Source organism: Macaca fascicularis, chromosome 13 (genome assembly GCF_037993035.2).
Source record: "Macaca fascicularis isolate 582-1 chromosome 13, T2T-MFA8v1.1".
Classification (NCBI taxonomy): domain Eukaryota; kingdom Metazoa; phylum Chordata; class Mammalia; order Primates; family Cercopithecidae; genus Macaca; species Macaca fascicularis.
Genome location: NC_088387.1, coordinates 102,924,382 through 102,948,021, shown reverse-complemented (window position 1 = coordinate 102,948,021; position 23,640 = coordinate 102,924,382). Strand labels below are relative to the sequence as shown.

General features: G+C 50.7%; 1 protein-coding gene across 1 annotated transcript; it reads right to left on the bottom strand.

The window, feature by feature from the left end:
- Positions 1–3,029: 3,029 nt before the first annotated feature.
- Positions 3,030–10,179, bottom strand: OSR1 (odd-skipped related transcription factor 1). The gene is given in 5 exon segments (XM_005576483.5): positions 3,030–3,722; positions 3,725–3,844; positions 3,846–3,957; positions 4,735–5,431; positions 9,897–10,179. Coding segments are annotated over 4 exon segments (1,002 nt in total). The 5' UTR covers positions 5,400–5,431; positions 9,897–10,179; the 3' UTR covers positions 3,030–3,617.
- Between the last annotated feature and the right edge of the window lie 13,461 nt (positions 10,180–23,640).

Genomic DNA, 23,640 nt, shown 5'->3' with positions numbered 1-23,640 from the left:
TTTGAGCCGGCTGTGGGGACACCAAGATTCTAGGGGATTTAGGACATCAGGTCCTCAGGTTCTTGGAGCTGAGGTGACGTCAAGGAGCCCCAGAGCATCCCATTGCTTCCCTCCCCACAATGTGAGCAGTGAGTTCCGCGGCAAGGTGAAAACGTTTTTTAGTGGGTCCCTAACCCCTAACTACATTCTGGAAAGAGAAAGTAGAACCTGAAACACTATCTCCTAGGAAGAAGCTCCTGCAAGCTTTTCTTTTCCCAGGACGCACCTAATATCTTCCCAGAGACAGCATCTGGCAGTTCCGGGCTGTGCCCAGGATCTCTGCATCTGGCAGTTCCGGGCTGTGCCCAGGATCTCTGGCACCTTCCGCCCTCCCTGCCCAAGAGGCTGTCCTAGGCCAGATAGCTTCCCCATCCGTACACAAAAACTACAGGCCTGGCAGCTTTGATAAGGGCCCCAGCTGAACTCCACCTGGCCAGCACCATCGGCCTCTTTTTCTCCTGAAAAACAGCCCCAGCAACGCTGAGCGCCAGAGACAGTCACTGGGACCAACGAATCTTATTGTGATGGGGGTCCAGAGACGAGACGAGAGCTGGGACTTTTTAGAGATGTACTGGGGGAAAATTTGGGGCAGGCAAGAAAACTCACCCAGCATTTTTGACCCTCTCAATTGCATTTTTTGTGCAAGCCACACTGAATATGAGCAGGAAACTGGGGCACTAGTTTCCAACCACATCAATCAACCACATCACTTGGGAATTGTAGCCTGGATGGGGTCAGATGGCCCACAGGCCCAGCTGGTCTTTCCACGTGTAGTTGCTGTTTCTGCACAGTCTCTGAATCACTAGAGCAAGCTGCAGTGAGACGTGATATCTGAGTCCACCAGGATAACAGCAAACATCAGTAGAGCAAATAGAGGCATTCTGAGAGGGCCAGGGACTTGCTGCGCATCACCCTGTCCCACCCTCCATTTCCCACCTCCAATTTAAAATTCTGCACTGGAAATCTGTTATTTTGGGGATGCACACTTGATACTGACATTCAGTTGCAGGACTTGTACTGGGAGGGGTTTCACAGTGCTGGAGGTGGGATGACCCAAAAAGGATTAACATGGCTGGCAAACCTCCCCATTTCACCGTATTTATAACGTCCTGAGGCCCCGGAAACTGCAGAGGCTTAGTGTTCAGGGAGGTGGAATAATGTGTTCTGGGAGGTGGAGGGATGTCAGGGGCTAGGGAAGAGCAGCCATAGATAACCCCAAGGATAGCATCCCAGAAAGAGCCAAGGGACTAGGAAGGACGCCGTGTGTGTGTGTGTGTGTGTGTGTGTGTGTGTGTGTGTGTGTGTGTGTGTGTGCACCCATACACTCTGGTTGTTTTGGAGCAACCACGGCCCACAGCCTCGTGGGGCTTCATAGAGGAACCAACGAGGCTTCTGCAGTTGGCCCTAGTACAAGCTATGGTCAGACACGAACCACACCACAACCTGCGTGCGCCTCTTGGGCCCAGACCGTCTACCTACCACCCCAAACCTACTGGCTAACCTCACTTCCACGCACTCAGAGGCCCCAGTTCTCAGGAATGGGGGCATAATTCTGGGCCGCGCACGACCTTGTGAACTGCACGGAAGAAGGACTGGGATAGTGCCCAACTAATGAAGATCCCTCAGACCAGACCAGACTCAGCAGCGCTCTGCCCCTCATCCGCAGTGGGTCCTGGGGCCAGTCAAGGTTTTGGAACCAAACACATAGATGCTTGGCGGTTTCGCGAGGTTGCGGGCAAGACCCCATGAGGTGCCGAGTCCTGGGCCGCCCCTCCAGGGCTGGCCAGCAGGGGGCAGCGCGGGTCTGAGCGTGGAGGCCAGAACTGGTCCGCGCCGGCAGGGTCAGACTCACTCAGTGCCCAGTTGGGTTCCCGGGCCTCGAAGTTCTAGGCCGCACAGGACCCAGGAGCGTTCCCGGAGGAGGTGGGGATGGGGCGGTGAAAGCCGAGAGCGTTTTAACTCCTTCATCCCCTGCCGCTTTCTCAGCCAGCAGGGCCCGGCTTGAGGCTGGGATTTTTGGTCCCTGCAGCAGGGAAGCTTATAGTCCAGTTGTCATCCGCGGCCGCCGCGCTCCGGGAGCTGAAGCTGGAGAGGCCATCCTGTGCTTGGGAAAGGCCGCGGGCGCCACCGCCTGCGCAGTCCGGCGGTCAGGGCGCCGGAGCTGGGGGAGCTCCGCCTCGCCCCAAGGAGGAGAGTCCCGGAGGCCTGGCTTCTAATTGTGGGAAAATTAGACACCCCAGGGAAGGTTCAGCTTATGGAGGGCGGACTCGAATTTCTCCTCCTAAGCGTCCCGGGCCTCCCAGGGCACCCGCCCCCACCATTCCTGACAAGGCTTTAAAATTGTAGGGAATCTTCGCGGTTGTAGAGCCACGATCCTAGGAGAGGACAAGTCCCAAGCAGAGAATGGTGTCTGAGGGATCCTAAGGGAGGGAGTGATGTTGGTTTGGGGTTCCTGGGAGGCAGCGGTCATTGTGTATTTGCACCCGAGTGTTGAGACCCGGGGAACAGGAAACAGTACAGCTCTGAGGCTCTGTGAGGGCGGGTCTTTCCCACCCCAAAGCCAGAGGCCAGGAGGGAGGCCTTCGGTTAGGGTGGGGAACGACATTCTCTTCTCTTCTTGCACCCTAAGCGATCTCAGCACTCAGAGACGCTGTCTCAGCACCCAGAGAATCTGGGATTTCTCACGGGCGGTTTTCTGCCCTCAGGATTAGGTTCTTCGTAAACTCACAGCCCTTTAGAGGTGAGGAGTGGGAAGGCTGAGACCCTACCCCCGAGGCGGAGCAGAAAAGTAAGAAAATCAATACATGGTGGGGCAGAGGCAGACCTACCCGGGAGAGAGAACGTTTCTCCACCCATCTCAGCCCTGTCATCCTAATACGACGGCGTGGTAGGAGGGGGACACGCTGGCCTCCAGCAGAGAAACGTGGTCCTCTCAAAGAGAGGATCCACCCGGTTTCCTGCGTTTAGGAGGGAAATTACCTATCCTGCAATGCCTGTAAAATAACCGTTTATTTATTAGTTTAAAAAAAAAAACTCCAGTGATAAATGTCCGTTACCGATGGTCAGCATAAAGTGCCAATCGCAATATAACGCCCGGCTCCTGGCTGGCTGCTCCCTCGCAGTGTCGCGGCAGCGGAGGCCGGGCCCCCTGCAGACCCAGGCCTGAGGTCCCCGCCCTGCTGTCGGAGTCCCGGAGCCCACGGAAGCGGGCTGAGCCGCAAGAGCTGGGAGGGGGCGCTCCTGCCCCGCGGTCCCTGGGGCGGGAGGCTGAAGCAGATACAGGGATTACACTTTTGCAGGCTCCGGGGGAGGGGGCAGGGGCGGGAGGAGGAGGTGGGAGCTGCCAGTGCTAAGGACTTCCTTGCCTCTCCCCTCACCCCTCACTCTCTGCAGTCAGAGTTACAAGCTTATATGGTCAAAGACAAAAATAAAAAAGAAAACGTATAAAATAACAATAGAAAAAGTAATACTTCTGGGAGAGGCGCCGCTGCGGCTCCGCTGAGCTTTCGTTCTTTTCTTAATGCAGTTTCCCTTCCGCCACGTGAATACCGCCTTTTGGCCAAGAGTTTAGCCGCGTCCTAGGGGAGCAGCCGGGACGGTCGGGGTCGCGGCCCCGGGCGGGGCTCTGAAGTGCCGCGTGCGCCAGCGACCCAGGGGACAATGTTGGAGAGGTGGAAGGTCCCAAGCGAGCGCCTCTCCCGCTGCCCGCCAGAGTCAGGCTTCTGGTCCCTCTGGAGGAGAGGGCCACTGGGCCCAGGGTCCTTGTGACCCAGAGGCTCTATTTAGCATTTGATCTTGGAGGTTTTGAGCTCCTTCACCTGTGAGTGTAGCGTCTTGTGGACAGCGAGAGTCCTGGACTGGCAGAATCCTTTCCCACACTCTTGACACTTGAAAGGCTTCTCTTTGGAGTGAATATATCTGAGGGCAGAAACAGAGAGTTCATACTTGCAAAATGATGCAATGTTATAAACAGTTGCCCAAGATCCCCTCCCACTGCTATGGGGCACTTGCCCTCAAAGGAAAAGTGTATAGTCAGTACCAAGTGTGGATGGGACAAAATGTTGATTGGGGATGGAGTGGGGAGGTGAAGGAGATGCTTTAGCAAAATCTGATCCTTAAACAGGTTCAGCCACCTGTTTAAGGTGCCTTCCTGGTGGGCAGGAGGGGCAAACTTGGCCTCCTTATAAGGTCAACACTGACGATGAGTAAAGGGAGCTGGGGTCGGACAATTTGCTCGACCTGCACTGTCGAAGATGGTAGCCGCTAGCATGTGTGCTTATTAAAATTAATATTACTTAAAATTAAATAAAACTAAATTAGTTTCTCAGGTGCACTATTACATTTCAAATACTTAACTGTCACATGTGTCACATGTCACATTTCCTTCATGGCAGAAACTTCTATTGGACACCCCTGAAAATGGAGGAAGTGGGGCGGAGGAAGCTGTGTGCTTGTCTGGAGCTCACGGAGACCTCACTTAATCTTGGGTCCTGTTTATTCCTACATTTCCTGAACCCATGCTCCAAAACCTAACCCTGGGTCTCCTAGGCTTTCTTTCTTGATTTTAAAGAATTCTTTCTTGATTTTAAAGAATTCCCTGAAGCTCTAGTAGGGGGTCTCAAGAACCTCGTTAGGGAGGAAGATGGTGAGGCCAGAGGCAGAGAGCTCTCTCTTGGGCCACACGCAGTGCCGCACCTGTGGTCCCGTAGGTGGTCTTGCCTCCGGAAGGCTTTGTGGCAGATGTCACAGGTGTAGGGCCGCTCGTCGGTGTGTGTCCGCTCATGGATAAGTAGGTTGTAGGACTTGGTGAAGTGGCGGCCACAGAACTTGCAGACGAACTCCTTCTTGGTCTTGGAAGGCAGACGTCCCCTTGTAGGTTTCTTTTCTGGAGACAGCTTGGTCACATCTAGGAGGGCCCCCAGCCCACCCGCGGGGGAGCCTGGGCCGTCCGCGCGGCCAAGCTTGGCCGGATCTTCTTGCGTTGCGGCCAAGGCCAGGTTGGCGAAATCAAAGCGCGGCTTGGTCTTGAGCGCTGGAACGCTGCCTCCAGCGGTGATCTCGGGCTTGGGTTGAATGACATGAGGGAACCAGGGAAAGGCGGGCAGCTGGAAGCGCGCGTCCACCAAGCTGGACACGGTGCCCGGCACTTTGGAGAAAGAAGAGCGTGGCAAGTGCATGGCCGGGTAGCCCAGCGTCCACTGATGCAGGTGCACAGCGTGCAACGCGCTGAAACCATACAGGTTGGGCAGATGGTCCGAAGGCACTGTGGGCAGGCCGTTCACTGCCTGAAGGAAGGAGTAGTTGGTGAGCTGCAGGGAAGGGTGGATGGGCACCGGCGCCGGTAAGGTTTTGCTGCCCATTTCGGCAGTGGCAGTGGCTTCTCAAACCGGATCTGCAAAGAAAAGAAGGCAGGGGCGTGGAGAGGAATAAAGAAGTTCAGCGTGGGTCGCCTTACTCCTGAATTGCAGCCCAGCCACACCCTCTCCTCACACCCATCGCAGGATCTAAGAGTCTAAGACCCCATTCCCAAAACCCACTGCCCTCACAAAGAAGGTGGAAATGTAAGTGCCGGGGAGCCCTCTTTTCAGAACCCTCTTTGGTCTGAGGGCTCCCTCCAAATGGCCTCTGGCAGAGTCACACAACTTGATAGAGGGAAGGGTCTACTGTATACAAGACACTGAGAAAAAAAACAAGCACAGGGAAACTGCCTGTCCTGTAGAAACTGACAGCCAGGTAAGCTTGGGTCAACACAGAATCACAATCTCCTGCAAAGATAACAGGAGCTGGGGAACACACTTACACATTCATTTGCAGATAAACACAGAAATGCACACGCAGATTCACACATTCTGAGGCAGAACTGACAAGGTGCAAAGACTGGGACAACCAGTGTTTTATAGCACAACACTGACTTTAAAAAAAAAAATGCAGTAACTCCTGCATCTCACACACACACGATCACATAGCATCCATGAAGAGCCTCACAGACAACACACATACACAGACACACAAATGCATGCACCTCCTGGCTCCCGTTCGTTAAGGTCTTCTGGCTGACCTTCGATTTGGCTTCCAGAAGCCCTGTCATCTTTCTCCTCAAAACCCTCAACTTTGACCTTAAATCTGCTTCCCTGCCTTAATATAAGTGAAATCTGTTGGCTTCACTCTCTGAAGCTGCTTGTGGACTGATTCTCTGCCTTGCCTTAGCCCTTGGGGACCACTTTGCTTTCAAGGAGCGTGCTAATATCCACATTCATTTACTCTGTCAAACAATTGCAGTAACAAACAAGGGGGCATTAGTGCCCTCACTCCCCCAAAGAAAAAGGGAGTTGGGTCTTTGGGTTGTCAGCATGTTCTTGTGTGTGGTGAGCCCTGGGCAGGTGGGTATGCCTATAGGCAAGAACACTGAGGCCAGGCCTCCATTCCTGTGGTCTATGTACCTCCAACTGCAAGGTCGGAGAGCTTGAGTAAGGCCAGAGGAAAGCCACACTGAAGTGACCAGGGGCTGGCATCTCCAGACCTTCTTGGCCATGGTCTCCAGCCTCCATGGAGACATCTGAGCTCCGCAAAAATGCTTTTCATCTCTACCTCCCAGACACTCCTAACTCAGATGTGTCCAGTGGAGGAAAGAACAGGGTGAGCAAAGTCTAAACTGTCAGGGAGCCTTGGGAAGCCCAAGCACTGAACTTCTGGCTCTTAGTATGGGGCTACTTAAGAAGTCATTGTCACGGCAGGGTCCTTGGGACTCCCTTCTCTCTTGCCCAGCCTCAATCCCCTGCTGTTGACTTCTTCCTTTACCCTTTATTACTCTCCTCTTCCTAGTTCATTTCCTCTAACATGGAGTAATTTCCCTTCCCTGGGATGCATTGGCCTCTGCTCTGCTCCCTAGTTTGGTGTGCCCCCTCCCCAGGTTGAGCTGACCCTCAGCCCAGGGCAAGGCCCAGGCATAGACTCCTCTACCTTTCGCTGCAGCGAGGCTTTCAAAGCCTGGCTCTGTCCAGGGATGTGCAGTGCCTTTTCCCAGGAGGTATGAGGACAATATTGACCCAGGAAAACCTTTTCTCCTGGAAGCTGGCAAGGGGGCCACTGGCTGTGTGGTGGGACCTAAGGAAAGAGGCCTTCCTGGGAAAGGGGCGTAAAAACACCATGAGCTGGCAGCGGTTTGCCTGCGCAGTTTAAATTAGCACTCGGATACAAACTGCTGCAATGAGTTTAGCCTCAGGGCGAGAGGAGGCACAGTATCTGCATGATCTGGCCTCTGAAGCAGAGCGCTGGTCCCGCCGGCAGCGCCGTGGCTTCAGCAACGGTCATCTCTACTGCGCCAAGCCAAGTTCGGGTCGTGCCCGGGACAAACTGAGACTATCCCAGAGCTCGGACACAAGGAGAAATAAAATTCAAATTGGGCCAGAGAGGAAGCTGGGACCCGTTTGGGTTGGGGAAGGGGAAGGGGAAGGAGGAGAAGCCTCGCTAACTTCAAAGGTCGGTCTGGACTTAGGGGAGATGAGGGCTCTTTGAATTGCTGTCACCTATTCTTCCCTTCCAGGCGCTGGAAATCAGATCCTCATCTCTGGGTCCCAGAGCCCAATGGGCGCCGCGAAGGCCTCCTCCTGCTCCTCTGGGTGCTTGGCTTATCCAAGGCCAAGCCAGCGGCCGTGGCTGTGGGACTCTGGGCTGCACACTAGTCCGAACCCGCTGCGTGCCTGGGTGGGAGAAACCACCAACCTCGCTAGGCCTTTCCTCGCCTTCTTCCTGGGAGCCAAGACCGGAGCCGTCTTGGGCTCCGTAGGGGGTGCCGGGAAGGGGGAATGCTTGCAGCTATAATGGTTCCTGGGAGCCAACCTTTCCGGGCTATCTGCCCGATCTTGTTTTCCCCAACGCTACATTTATTTTCTTCCGCGGCCCAGCCCGTTCCTTGTTTTCTGAATCATTCGGAAGCCAGGCTCCCCAGGCTCCCGCCAAGTACTTTCCCCTGGACGAAATTCGTTCGAAACGTGGCTCTTTACACTAGTATCAAGAATGGGCCGAAAGCACGATCCGGTTTCAGGAGGTCAGCTAACAGAAAAACAGTCTCACCCTAGCCCCTCCAGTCAGAAAGCATGAGCGAGCCCCCGACCCCTCGGGCTCCGGAACCCCGGGGCAAATACTTTCGATCTTTAAACACAGTATGGAAAACCCTTCCCCGGGCTAAGCATCCATTCCTCAAACAGCTTGGGCCTCGGGACCTGGGGGAAAGAATAAGGGGACCCGACCACGCACAGCAGAGGCAATTCGCGCACGGGATCCCGGGTCCCTGCGCAGTGCGGGCACTCGCGCTCCTCGCGCGGTGGAGCGCCAATCCCAGGTCTGCCGCCAGTCCTATGCCGGGCATTAATGAAGTGTGCAGAGTCTATTAAAGTGGTTTATTTGGGGCTAATTGAGCGTGAGCAAGTTAACTGCTTGCATTAATGAGGATGGGAGCGAACTCCACGAGCTTGCGCCTGGGGGAGCCCAGAAGAAACCCAAGAAAATCAGCCTTGACATCGAATCTCCAATGAGTGGTGACAGGCGTCCGGACCCCTGTGAAGAGGACTGACCGCACCGGATACTTCTGTAGCATTCTCCCAACAAACGAGATCTAACGAACCCATCGGTAAGGCGGCCATCCGGCTGCACTTAAATGTCCTCTGCGTCCTCGGCGATCCATTCCCCAATCTTAATAAAACAGCAGTTACCTCGAGGAGCCTGGGATGGAACATCTACCCGCCGCCGGTCGCTGCTAGTCCCCTCCAGCCCTTCTCTTCCCTAGGGGGCTGTGAAGCTGGGACACCTAGCCTTGCACGTGGTTTTGTTCCCCAGAGCCAATGCGCAGCTCTTAGCCTGGGTGAAATTTACCAAATTGTGGCAACAAAGAAACCCTCGCGGCTACTTTACACACTGAGAGCCCAACCCGCTACTGCCTGAGCTGCTGCAAAAGGACTAAACGTGGTTTTTCATTCTTATCCGAGACATTTCGGAGGAGAAATTAGTTCAGGAGGCAGGCCCTCACCCCTTTCCCGTTCTTTCTATCCTGACGGCTGGATTAGCTGACAGTCAGGGGAGTAACAACTTTTCCAGTTCCCAGCCCGGAGACACTGCGGCTCCACAGAGTTTCCACTAGTGCTGTGTTTGAGTCTCGAAGTGGAAAGCAGTCCTTGCGCCCCACAGCATTGCCTCCCTGCACCAGGACAATCAAGGGTTCCGCTCCAGGCCTTGACGACACAGAGCAATCATCCTATGGAGAATATCCCTAAGTCAGAGCGCAAGTGCCAGGCGGGGTTCAGACTCGCGGCCCTGCGCTCTCGGGTCTAGTCGGCCTCATACCAGAGCGCAACTCCTCAAAAGACAAACTTGAACGAAAGCGCTACCGGGCTGGGGCATGCACCTGTCCCTGGCGCGGTCGGCTGCGGCTGTGGCCATTCACTCCCTCTCCCTTCCTTCTTCGTCAGCCGAGGCGTCAGCCAGAGATAGGAGCGCGTCTCGGGAAAGTTTGTGCCCGCTGAAGTTGCTCTGGTTTCTTAAAGGGGGCCCGCATATTGACTTTCAAAGTCCGTGGGCACCTCGCCCGGGATTCCGCACAGCCGGGCGGGCTGGCGGCAGTAGCTGAGGCCCGCCCCCTCAATCCCCGGCGGTCAGAGACCGAGGACCCCGCGCGGGAAGTCCTGAGCCAGCACCCCCAACCACCCTGCTCTCACTTTCACAAAAGTCCTGCAGCATTCATCTGTCAAGAGCTTCCTTGGGGGCATTGAGAGAGAGGAGACACCCGCCGCGCAGTGACAAGGAACCTGGGAGTCCTGCCCGCATTCGCCTTGCTGAGCCCGGGCGCCCAGGACTGCAATTACCTTGTTCCGCAGAGGTCCCGGGGCTGAGCACGTCTCTGGGGCTTTAGCAGAAGGGAACTGGGGAAGCCGGAGGCGCTGGAGCCCACAGGCGCCCCTGGAGCTCTAGAGTCCCTACTCCTCTCCTGCCGCGGGGACTCTAAGCGTCGGACACGCGGGAGCGAGCGCTCAGCAGCCCCGGGTCCTGCCCGCCCGGGATGGTGAGCCTCGCTCGCAGCTCCCTCGCTGGGTCTGAACCAGGAGCAGCTGAGAACGTGCCGGGGAGAGGCCGAGCTCCGACTCACTCATCCCTTAGCACCGAGCCGCCTACTTATTTTAATCCACCACCCTCCCTCCTCCACCACCCTCACCCCCGCCCCTTGCCTCAGGATTCCTCTCCTCCCTCCCCTGCCCCCCAACCCTGCCATGCGCCTGCGCAATGAAAGACAAAGTTTTTGCTGACCCGGGCAGCAGACTTTGGCAGCTGCACTCGCTTGGACCCGGCCTCTCCCAACCTGCGTCCCCTCCTCTTCAGTCCCACGCGACCCCTTCTGCCTTTTTAGGTCCAGAGGGGCACGCCTGGCGCGCTGGAGGAAACGGTCCCTAGCAGATGAGAGCGGGCTGGCACCGCACGTTTCGAGGTCCTATACTTGGACTCCTAGGACACAGCCCGTGCTCTCTGGGAGAAGAGAGGGAGGGAGGGGCTGTAGCTCTGTGCACCGGGATCCTCACACCGCGGCTTGGGTTTCAATGCACTTTGGCGCCTGACAGAGTCGCCTTCCTCCCAGAATCTCTTTCCAGAGGCAGCAGACCCCGAGTGTGGAGCAGCTCCTGCACATCCAAGCGTGCTGGGGGCCAGGGTGTTAACCCAGGCAGCGCTGGTTAATTTCTGGTGCGGGAGGGCCAGGGTCACCGAAGCAAGCGAGCTGTAACGTCCGAGTGCTTATGGCTGACCCCAGACCCTAAGTCCTGGAGTCCAGTAGAAAGAATAAAGAGTAGTGAAAGGTCAGGAAAGTTATTTTCCTGGGGCCCAGAATTCTCTGAGATTTCACCCTAATACACAGTGGCACTTTCTACTCACATATTTGTTTTAGGATGGATCGGAGTTTAGAGAGCTGCACTGGCAAGCCAGCCGAGTTGCAAAGTTGTCAGTTCCAGGGCTTCTGAGTCAAGGAGCTGGTTCAGGTGGAGTCCTTAATCGGAAAGGAATCAGAGTCTAGACATTAAAAATTCTGTCTTCATTGCCTAGGCTTTATGGAGGGTACCAACACCCCCTTGACTACTCATCTCTGAAAGCTGACCTCCGGCTGACCCCAGCCCAATCCCTGCCTAATGCCTTTCTGGAATACCCTTCCAGGCCTTGGGTTTGGCACAGGAGGCGTCTCTGGTTTCCCAAGACTTGAGTGGGTCCAGATCACACAACTGCACTCTCTGCCTTCGCCCCAGCGTTGCTGCTGAGTGACCCTTGGAGCTGGATTCTAGCTTCCATAGGTCCCTAAGTATTGGTACTGCCTCTCTCCCAAGGAGTTTCTGCTATCTCCAGCTTTGGTTTGCAAATCTGATTTTCTTGGGAGGTGAAGAAGGTTGTAATACCTGACCTAGGGAGATGGTCATGAAGACTCCCCTCCCCCAAAGGCATAGTTGGATGAGGGTTTGCTTATATCCCTAGGCCTTTAGAACAGAATCTAGCTTCCAACTCCTGGGTAACTTTGTCTTGTTTGAGGAGGAGTAAGAGAGGGTGCAATATTTGCTGCAGCGAACCCTCTTACCCAGTGCCTTAGGTCAGTGCAGAAGTAAGAGATTCACATAAGTTTGTCCGTGTTCCTGGAATCTTAGCAGTTGCTAAGATGCAGTGACATTCTTGCTAGAGTGAGAACCCTTGGAAGAGAAGGGAACTGAGATCACACCTCCTTCCTAGAGATTCCAGAACAGCAAGCTTCAAGAGCAAGGAAAGGCCTGGAGGGCAAGTCTACAAAGGCCAATGTTGAACTTTGCTGGCTTCCACTTGGGGCACAGGGAGTGTGCTTGTTCCAGCCTCAGGCTCTCCAAATAAGCAAAGTTTGGGTAACCTCCACTACCAGCAGCAAAAGTTAAGAAGGAAAAAAAAAATGCCCATACAATAGGGCCTCTGGCTGTGCAGATCACTTAGGAACAGTGGCTGGTCATTCAGATGGGATGGAACCTCCTGGGGTGTAAATACCCAATCTTCTGCTATGCACCCCTCACAGCTCAACCGGGCTTTTTTTATGTTTCTCTTTGTCTTTCTCTTCTAAAACAGGGCTCTTGGCCAATATGCCTCAGGACTTCCAGAAAGCTCTAAGTAGTAGGATCCCTAAAGAGCTCTTGGAGAGAAAGTGTCCCTGATCTTAAAGAAGAAACGCGCAACCGAATTGTTTCACCACTGCTTTGACAGATTATCTTGAAAACTGATCCTGACTCAGGTCTCTAGACTTCAGTGGATGTAGAGGTCTCTAGACCTCAGTGGATGTAGAGCAGGGTGTTGGAAGCAAGGTTGGTGTTGGTCCCCCAGGCTATGCCTCCCAGAGGAATCATGACCACCTCTGCCTGGAGCTGGTCAGCAAGACCAGAACAGGACAAGGCCAGCGTGTACCTGAGCGCTGGTGAGGATGGCCCTCCACAAGGGCTCACCTGTTTCAGAAGCCTGGCTTCAGAGAAGTGTCTCCTAGGTCGCTGACAATGCACAGCCTCAGACAGCCAGGATAACGAAATTCAAGAATTGCTAGGAGCTGAAAAGTCCTCCATCCCACTCTGCGCTCCCAAGGGGGTGACCCCCAAACCCTAGCCTCGATCTCCACAGGAGGCCAACCAGAGTCGGGGTTCCCTCTGGGCGGGGGCAGGCAGGAAGAAGCCCAGGAAGCTAAGAATCCCTCATCTGGCCGCTCAGTGCTGGGGTATCCCATCCCCCGCCTATTTAAGAGAAACTGATCACATTAAGCGGGCCCTGGGTCGCAGCGTGGTGCCGGACTACGGCTTGGATGGATTGACAAGGGCAGGACTCAGGACACCTAAGAACAACAAGGGTACTTTTTAAGCAAGGTTAGATGTGTTTAGGACTAGCGAGGACGTCACGTTTCGAATTTGGTAACCGTCCTCGGTAACCCAACAGTTCTGTCCTCCTGGAAACCCAATGAAGGTGACAAAACTCCCATCTCATTACTGGGAGTCCAGCGCACTCTGCCACCGCGGCTGTAACTTCTGCTAGCTCTGAGGCTGAGGACTCCAGCCGGCGCGAACTCCGCCGCGGCTCTTTCTAGCTCTCTCGCTCACTGCCTTCGGGGCGCAACCGCGGGCGCCCGAGTAGTCCCAGACTCGGCTGGGACCGGGCAGCCTAGAAGAAGGGTCCCCGCAGTAGAGACCAGGCCTCCACCTCTCTGTCCCGCGCTCCGCTCCACAACCCGCCAGTCGGTGTGAGGTCCGTCAGGGGAGCGATCCCTCCGTCTGCCCGGGCCTCCGGACTATGGACCGCACTGAACCCAGTACCGCAGCAAGCCCTGCTGCCGCCTTTTCCTGGGCACGCCTGGGGTGGTGACTGCCGCTGCTCCTGTCTCCATGCCAAACCCCAGCCCCTCTCCAGATTCCTGCTCTTTGGGAAAGCGCCCCAGTCTGTCTTCGGAGTGAAAAGCGAGCAGCTTCCAGAAAATTAACTAGAATGTGGTCTATATTGCTTTGAGTTGTTTTGGGTTAAAAAAAAAATGAACCCCACCTCTCCGCACCCCATAGCCTAAAAAAAAAAAAAAAAAAAAAAAAAGGACCTCATTCTTTCAAATGGAATTTGCTCAGCACTTGAGAATTTTTGCTTCCAACGCAACTACTTCCTGTAACTATTTTGCAGACATTTGGGGGTCTGCTTGTTAGAAACCCCCTTACGCATGTACAGAGCTTTCAAATAACCTGGAGATTTAGGCGTCCCTCTGTATTCATTTAGATGATGGATAGTAATGGCTCAATAGTTCCTCTGGAACCATTACGGTCAATCAGGTCAAAATCCAGCTTGGGGGTGGGAAGCATTTTTAAGCACGGGAGGTAGTTAACAGGACTCCTGCGCACATTTGTTCAGATAACTCCTCTGATAACGTAATGCAATCCAGGGTTCTTAAAAGAACAGATGCCAGGTGAACGCAAGAGCCGGTGTTTTTTGTTGTGACAGCGACATACAAGTTACAGTATCAAAACTGAAAGGGAAAGTGAACTGTTTTTCCAGGCAGTTCCCGTTTGGTAAGTTCTTTACGGGCACACAAATGTAACTCTTTCACCTTTATAAATGTAACAACACACACACACACACCACACACATACCTTTGGTTTGTAAAAATATGTGTGACATGAAGCATAAATATGAGCATGGAATTGCACGGACATGCTACCATCGGGAAAATGGAATGATGTTGTCTTCTGTTGCGAAGATCAAATGTAAAATGTATGTAAAAGACGGCATGGGTTTTTACGTTTTACACATATTTGAGTTGTCAGATTATTTTAGACACATCCAGATCTATGTACTAAGGTTAATGAACTTTTCCTTTTTCCGAGGTGTAAATAAGTGCATTAGAAACAAGGCAGTGTCTAATCAGCCGGGGATGTTGGAGAACAGTAGTTTGAACGGAATTGTGGATAGTTAGGGTGGAATCCTGCGGATAGAGCCACCTACTGCACCCGCGGCGCTGGGTCCTGCCGGGCTGCACCCGCGGCGGGAGGCGCTGGAGGAAGGAGTGTTCGCGGTAATTAAACATTTCCAGACACCGGAGGGTTACTATCTGCAGAGCGATTTCCGGCGATGGGACTCGGAGAGAGTCCGGTTGCGAGGTTTCGAGATTCTGGGACGCAATCCTAAAGAAAACGTGCCCCCTGCTGGCGAGCAAGCCACATCTCGGGACCCCTTCCTGGAAAACTCTCTAACCCACAGTATCCTTATTTCACTTTGCCCAAGAGTTTTTCAGTCCTTCAATTTTTCTTTTCTCAATTACGAAGTTTGCTGCTACTCGTTTAAAAGTACGCACACGCTTACCCTTCCAAAGAGCAAACGGAGGAGGAATTTCTTCTCGCCATGGGGTTTCTGTTTCCCTGTCCCAAACCAGACGTCGTTGCTCTCAGATGGATGAGGGCTTTTGTTTATGTGTTTGTTTGTTTTTAAAGAATCCGAAATTCCTAGCAACTATCTGCCGCCGTTCGCTTCTGGTCCTGGGAAGATGATGAGCAAAGAACTACTGGGACCCCATCCTGCATTTGCGAGCTGGGTCCGCGTGCCCCTCCCGGCACACCCAGAGGTGAGAAGTGCCCTCCGGTGCCTCCCTCCGCAGCCCCTCGTAGGTCTGCACGCCCTGCTTCGGATCCCAAATCCTGACTTTCTGAAACAGCGCGGGAAGGGAGATAGTCTGTTTCGGTGAATCGATTTCCCTGAAACACGTGAGGTTTCCTATCCTCTCCTTCCTCCCAGATCATTAGATTCCAATTCCTCTGCTGCTTTCTTTTTTTCAAATTTCCGTACAGAATATTGTAGCAGGACCCTCTCGTCATCATAGCTCCAGGTATTCAGATAGAGACCTGAAGAGAGAAATCCTAAGAATATACCTGTTAACAGGCTCTTTGGTCAATTTCTGTCTACAGAGGACTATGCCACATTGCATAGAACGAGTTCCTAAAGTGTCAGGTCCACTCATTGGAGCAAAACACCAAGAGAAAACAAGCAAGGAAAGGGCAGAGAGAAAGACAGATTCCCTACCTGCTCCAAGTTCTTAGAGGAAGGCTGTGTCCTCCAGCTGTCCATCACTCACTTTGCTCCTCTGAGGCAGGGCCTCCCACTTCCCTGTCCGGAGCTTGCAGTGAGGGGTGGAAAGGGAGTGGACCCAACTTGGACATTCCAAAGAATTACTACATACACCAACCCTCCCTAAGTGATGCAAAGCGGCACTGTGCCTCACCTTAATGCATGAGTAGAATTACCCACTGAATAGAAGGCCAGGTGCTTCTGCCTCTTTAGTGTTTATGCCAGGGGGGCTTCCTGGCTTCAGACTGTCACCCTGAAGAGGTGCTGAGCCCCCAAGGTGGTGGCCCAACTAGAAGGGGTGCTATTGCTCCTGGGAACTTGAAAAGCATCCTGCTGGATGTGGCTTTAATACCTTGTGTTCCTCTACCAAGTGCAACTTAAACTTAAGCATCAGTTTTGGGGAGATGAGAGGGATGGAAGGATGACAGATTGGAATTGAGAATGTTCCACAAAGGGAATAAATACAGTGAACTGGAAGGGGACCACCCCATCTGCAAAAATAAAAAACAAATAAATAAATAAAAATAAATCTTTCCTCTGATTTCTAGGAAGTTAGACTCAGGAGGAGGAGTCATAGAGTCATATTTGTGCATTTGAGTTACATCACAATGTAGTAGGGATTCTGCACACAGCAGAAAACTACAATCCCTTATTTATCCACCCTCAAAAGACAGATATTCTTCCTCCATGGTCTAGGCTGGAAGTGGGGGAACACTTGAAATGCCAGTTCCTACCATAACTCTCTTCCTAGGTGACTCCAGGCAAATAAATTTGCTGGTCATATCTCCAATTCCCTACATGAGAACCTTTCTGTGGAAAAGAAAAGCATTTGCTGAAACACTTGAAGTAGATACAAAACAAACAAGAAAGAAAATATATATTAGCATATGTTTTTTCACTTCAAAATGACCAATGGTTGGGTTCTTTTAGTACATTTAGGTATTGGTTTTCATATCACATGTCAACAATAAAGAAATGGAGAGAAAACTTAAAACTAAAGTAGTATAATCTATCCCACATAGAGAGTTTCTGGAATCATGACTTGGTTTGCCAAAATTTCATTCTGTAACAAACATTTCAGGAGATTATCTAAGGAGGAATAAGCCATGTAATGTAGTCAGGATAGTTCATTCTTAATTTTCGGAGAAGACAGCTGATGGGAGCTGCGCCAGGCTATCAGATCCACACAGATAGAAAAGGAGATTAGTTCTCAGTGCCCAGGGTCCTGCACAGGCAGCAAAGTAACTGGGAGCAGGAGTGCCACTGCAGGATGCCTGGACAGAGAATTTCATTCTTAGCCAACCTGGTACAAGGGCCACCCACTGAGGAAAGGGAGGGCCGGGCACACACCCCAGTTCAGTTCAAGGGTGGGTCAGTCAACTAGTTCCTGCCTGTGTGGTATCGGAGAGTTAAGGTGTCAGTGGTTTAGACAGGTGCTTTTCAAAAGTCCTGTGCCATGAAATCACCTGGAGAGTTTGTCAATATGCAGATTCCCGGGCCTCATCCCCAGCACTCTGATTTAGGAGGCCCACAGTGGGCTGGGGAGTTGGCAATTTTAAAAAGCTCCACTGATGACTCTGGCACCAGTGGTCTTTAGAGCACATACATATTGAGAACCATTAGTAAAGAATGATTCTACCCAGTAGGGTCTGGGTCTTGCTAAGGAGAATCCTGAGGATTGAAGTTATCCAGATGTCAAGAAATGGCTCTTTATTAAAGCGTTATATGTACTTCAGTATGTTTCTTCTTGTAAGGACCAGAACTGATATTCATCAAAGGCTTTCTTAGCTCCTAATCTTGAAGACAGCACTGGCTACTAGGGGCCTGAAGGGTGATGTGGGGGCAAGGTGCTTGGGTTTGCTTCCAGTCACATCGTGGAGAGGTTCCCATGCTACCCTCATGTGGATTTATACTAGTGAGTGAATGCCCTAGGTCTTGGGAAAATATCCATCTCAGTTCAAAGAGAAGTCATTTTTGCAGAAGAGCTCCCTTGGAAACACAGAGGAACAGAAGAGAACCCAGGAGCAAAGCTGCCCTCCAAAAACAGGTCAAACAGAGGCCAAAGGGGTTCTGTAGTTTCAGGTCAGCGGAAGTTAACTTCAGTGCTGGAGAGTTGATTGCACATATGGTAAGAGGAGGGAAAAGAGGCCTCTAAAGTCACTCAGTGGGCTTTTTTTTTTAACCTATAGTTTGTTCCATGAGTATCACCAGAAGCTGCAAAGAGAAAGAAGGTGCCACCAGCTCAATGAGGAGTCCTTGATTGCCCCTTCACCCAGCACATTCTGTATTTTCTCATAGAATTTCCAGTTAATCTCACACAGAAGCAGTCTAGACAGCGGAATGGACACACTAGGATAGCTGATTATTCTTGTGTCACTTGGGGTCAGGACATTAGGCACTAGTCAACATGTTTGTTGTTGCTGTTGTTTTTAATGCTTTTATTTTAACAGTACTTCTCAACTTCGTTTTGGTAAAAACTCACTTTACATGTCTATTGGTTTTAACAGTAGCATAAAGTGTTGTATATGAGTGCTATCAATTTTTGTCACCTATCATATGTATAGATGAGGTGATGTTTGCATATCTTCCAAAGTGTTTATAAATATTTCCTTAGGATCAGTGTATATAGGGCTCTGGTTTAACAGAAGGTTTCCATGAACTATGATTTCTGTCACAGAGGAGTCGGGGCTCCTGAGCAAATGTGGTTCTGTTGTGGTTCACCTCCCACAGGAGATGCCATTCTGTTACTCCTGTTTTGTTGAGGAAGAACTGAGGCCCAGCAGTCTTTCTGAGGCTGTGCCTAGGCTCATGAGTGTGGTGCTAGAAGTGGAAGGAAGTCTCAGAGGTCAGTAGTGGGACACAGTTCTTCCAAGGACCCACTCCTCTTCAGAGCCTAGCAGGCCCTGGACCCAGCATGAGCTTCACAAATCCTCTTAGCAAACTGAAGCATCAAGATAATGATTATTCCTGCTTCATGTCTGAGGAGATTGTGGCTTGGAAATGTTACATACTTATCCCAAAGTCACATAGCTAGGTAGTCTGGGGCCAGGACTTAAACCTAGATATTTGATTCTAAAACCCAAGCTCATAATGGCAGCACCCTGGTTACTTAGTGTGGTCTTCCAGTGACATCAGCATCACCTGGGAACCTGCTGGAAATGCAGAAGCCCAGGCCATGTTCCAGTCCTATTCCCTCCTGCTCCCTTAGGTAGGCACATGAATGTTTGCAGTGTACACCATTCGGATCTCCAGGCCCAGGCATTAGCTCTGTTCAGTGTCTTTGCTTTAATCTCAGCTTCTAGAACTGAGAGATAGAGCTACAAAATCATACCAAAAGCCTGTAGACTAAAGCTTAGAAAGATTGCAACACCAAACCGCGGTTGCTCTACAGAACCACAAGCCCTAAATCTGCTGCTACCTCTCCTTTGGTCTGACAGTAAGCAGTCTGGGCTGGCCAGCAACCTCACTCTGGCCCTTCCACGTGGTCACTCCCCTCTCCTGGCACCAGAGCAGGAGCCTGGCACCTCCTAGAGGAAGAGAAAATAACAAAGGGCTCATAGGATCTTCTTTGATAAGCCTTGCATTTACCCAGCAATATACATATTATTGATGATAATTGCACATTAGTAATGCATTGTTCACATGTAATTTTGGCAGAGGTAACACATTTTAATTCAAAAGACATAGAACTATGCAAATGATTGATCACTCACAAATCAAAAAGTTATTAAATATACACTCTTATTTGATTACCCAAATTTCTGCCAGCCTCACTGTGGTCATTATAGTATCACCAGTTGACATTCTACCAACCAAACAGAAGCTAGTTACTGGAAGAATGCTTCATCTTCTCTTCAGCCTCCGCTCTTTAAAATCAAATGCAGAAGATGCCTAAGTTGAGGCAATGTGCTGAGCACATAGCTGTGAAGAGTATTACAGGGCAGCATGAAATCAGGACAGGGTCTTGGGAGTATCATCCCCCTTTTGGTGTTGTCTTCCTCTCCAAGAGCCCATAACTTCCAGGCTGGCTCTGTCTGACACTCTCTCTTATCCTGAGTGAGGGGTGGCAAGTATCACCACATCAAGGGGGATGTACATTTTACTAGCAGGATCTGGAAAGAATCATGTTTAACCTACAGGCTTGGCATAGGAATGGTGCAATTGTCTCTATTTTAAAAAGCACAGAATATAAAATGTGGAGGAACCTTAAACATATCATCTGTGACACTCCCATTTTACAGATGAGAAATTTGACCCCAGCAATGTGGTTTACCCAGTAACACCACTGCAACTCAGAGCTGGCTTTCCTGTCATCTGGTGGGTGCTCCTTACATTTTGCTCCCTGCTCCTCAATTTTGTGATTTAGATCTTGAAGGAAGAGGTCTTACCAAGGGCCTCTTTTGTTCTATGTCTTCAGAGGGAGGACAAAGCTTGTATCAGGCAGTGATGTTCCAGATACAAGGCCTTTCACAGACCTGCAGGCACACAGCAATAGACAGATACACCCATGCCTGGGCCTGGGGTTTGGACGATTGCTGTTCAGTGTAGCAGCTTTATGAAAACATTAAATGTCATTACTTATTTCTTCATGTCCAAAATGTATACTTCAACATTTTTTCTCTGTAGACAAGTGTCACTTTTACTGCAATCTTCAGGCCAGATGTTCTTGGTATAAGTGGTAACAGCTGCCACGCTGGCAGGAGTGTGGCTCCAGCCAAGTCACTTTGCAAAAGGGCCCAAAAGCCCTCTCTGCGAGAACACTGACATGACAGGAGAAACCCATACCTGGCCCGCCCTGAGCTGCTCAGGAAACCACTGTGAAGGCTGAAACAGGGGTATTTGGGGAGGGCAGTTTGCCAAACCGCTGGCTGCATTTCCCTCTTCCTCAGTGATGAGCTGGAGTCCTGGGTAGGGAGTGCCGAATCTGCCTCCTTTCCTTCGAGCTTCTTTCAAAGCAGTGTTTGTAGTGCCAGCACCCATTATCCACATCCTCATTGGTCTCAGGACCCAGCTATTGCCCTTGCTTTCTGTCATACTTGCCAGAGTCTTCTATGATCTTCAGTTGACATTCTATTGTTTTGGAATTTTGCTCAAGTTGCAGCCGCCTGGTAGCATTTATCTTCTCAGTTCCCCTGGGCCTTGGTGAATTCCTCAGTAAGGTCCCATCTCAGCATCAGCATTTCCAGAAAACACAGGCACAATTTGCCTTCATCTTCAGCTAAGGCTGAAGAACTTGATTCAGCCAAAAAATAACTGTTGCCTTTGCAATTTTGGCCGTCTGGCTGAAGGGTCTGTTATCCAAGAATGCCATCCTACTGAGTAAGGTTGAATTTATAAGACACATGAATACATGGACAGACACACAAACACACTCTCTCCAAAACATAGCTATGGATGGCTGCAGCGTGATGCTTTCTCCAAGAGATGGCGAGCTCATTCAAACAAAGTCTTGGCTCCTTCCCACGAATGGTGAGGCCAGCATTTAGCTGGCGTAAATCACTTTAGGTTTTGAGACTGGCAAGGTGTGAACTCAAAGGATGGAAAACCTTTTGGGCATGGGCTTTCCAGAAGCCAGTGGCTAGCAGAGGTCACTTAGCCCAGGGCCTCCATGAGTGGTCCAGCCATTGCCCCTCCATCCAGGATCATGCGCCTCAGCCCTGTAAAGAAGCGGCTTCCTCCCTAGAAAGATCAAGAGGTGGTGGAAAGAGCTGGGCTTTGGAATCACATGGAACTTGCTTCTAGCCCATGTTTCTAGAACATGCCTCTCCCTAGCTACTTGTTTTTGTGCAAGCAGCTTAACCACCTGAAACTTCAGTTTCCTCATCTGTAAAAACAGGATGAACACAAGTTCTATGGGATTATTGTGATTAATGAATCAACGTTTGTAAAGTTCCTGTCACACTTTACAAAAGGGAATAACTGATAAATGCTATTTTCTTCTTCTGCAGACAAGATAGTGATTTTTATCACTTATTGAGCTGAAGGATCTTTTAGGAGAATTTCCTCCTCAAAATCAGAACCATTTTCAAGCCTGGTTCTGCAAGTACAGTAAGAACAACTGTGCCTATTATTACACCAGTGTTGCTCAGTTCTAAGTCCACCTTTCTATGTTCTGCTGTGTGACACTGAGGCTGGGATCTGCAGGCTAAAGTTTTCCTCAGTCAGGTGCCTTTCTCTTAAATTTTGCAAATAGGGCATGGGAGCAGCAAGCAGGGGTTGGCCTGTGGCAATGGCCTTTCACTTAGCATCGCCAGTTGGTTCCAATCTTGAACTTCTTTCAGCACTCCCAGAACCAATCTCATAAAGCCCTAGGAAGGTGCCCTTCCCAGCAGGGCAATACCTGTTCTCAAAGAGCTGAGCCTCTACTCCATGGACTTCTTATTAAGACTTCCTGAGTCACCCAGAGGCAGCAAGGATGTGCTGCCTCCTCAGAGGGCTGAGCCCAGTCCTACAGGGTTCGTCCTCTGAGCTTCTAGATGCTGACACCCCCAATCTTTGCCTTTGTTTCCCCACCCTTTTCCTAGTACTCCCAGCTTGCTTTCTTGGACCAGTTTAACCCATCTTCTGTATTAAATTCTCTCTGTTGAAATGACTGGTGTGATTCCTGTTGTCCTGACTGGACCCCAACTGATGCACGGATCAAGAGTCCCAGTTTGCCTAGACGATCCTCATTCACACTGGCTTTCCTAGGATCTTGTGTTGTTTAGCATTCATCCCAGACACAATTGTCCTGGTTTCTGTGATAAAATGTAAGGTCGTTTAGTTACGGTTCTTCCCTTTAACAGGCCACGGATGAAGAACTTTAAACACCTGACATATTAGATTCCTTACTGCAGATTTCTATAAATTCTCTTTGATTTAGAGCCATACTTGTATTCGCCTAGGACCAGACTATTCCTATTGATTGTTTAAAAAGAGGAAACTTCTTGAACACAGCTTAGTACTGAAGCTACAAAAGCATTGCCCATCCTGTCTTTCTTGTAAATCTACACATTAGCCCATGAGTGGTTCTCTTTCTAGTTGATTCCCAGCCTGACCTTCTAGGGAAGAAATTTCTTCCACTTAGAATGTTTTATAAACAAATACCTTAGTTTTCATTCTGTAAGTTTTTTGTTACACTAAGGTCTTCCTTCCTACGTGATCCTAAAGTGACTAAACCTAAAGGTACTTCAGGATGTTCTCTTTGCCTGGGATGACATGCTCCTTCTCTTCTACCTACTTATACATTATCCTCCCATCTGCTCAAATACCATTGCCTCCTGGAACTCTCCCCCAGCTAGTGTCTTCCCCCTCTTACAAGCCTATTTCATGTAATTCTCCAACTCACTTTGGCACTGTACCACCTTCTTATTGGGCTTGGTATCTTTTACAAGGGGGTCTTGTCTTGTGTTTATTATAACTTTAAACGCATCTTTAACTTGTTAATTTGACCAACTGGTCAGTTCCTTGGTCGAACTGTTTGTGCTTTTTCTTTGAATCCCTTGCAGCACTCATCAATCTTTTTTTACTCCAATAATTCCAAGCCTCTTTTATTTAGTCCATTTATGTCCTTCCCCCTCCTGTTCCCTTACATACCCCCCAAGTTCACATACATACCAGGATCATTTCCACTTCTGTACTTTGGTTCACGTTATTTCCTCAGTTCAGAGCATTCCTCCCCCTTCACATCACTCATCCTTCCTGAATCATCCTTCAGAAGCTTCCTCTGACACTCCAGGCTGAGCTAAGGCTCCTTTCTCTGTGCCACCATCGTACCTTGTCACAATCCCTATTATTACATTGCTGCATTACACTAAAACCATCTTTTACATGCCTGGCTCTTCTAGTAGACTTCACAACACCAAGGATAAATGATGTGTCCTGTGCACCTCAGTTCTCAGAGCATGTAATACAATACCTGTCACATCGGAGGAACTTGATAAATGCTTATTGACCTAAACTTAATACATTTTTGCTGAATGATTGAGTGACATTGAGACAGCA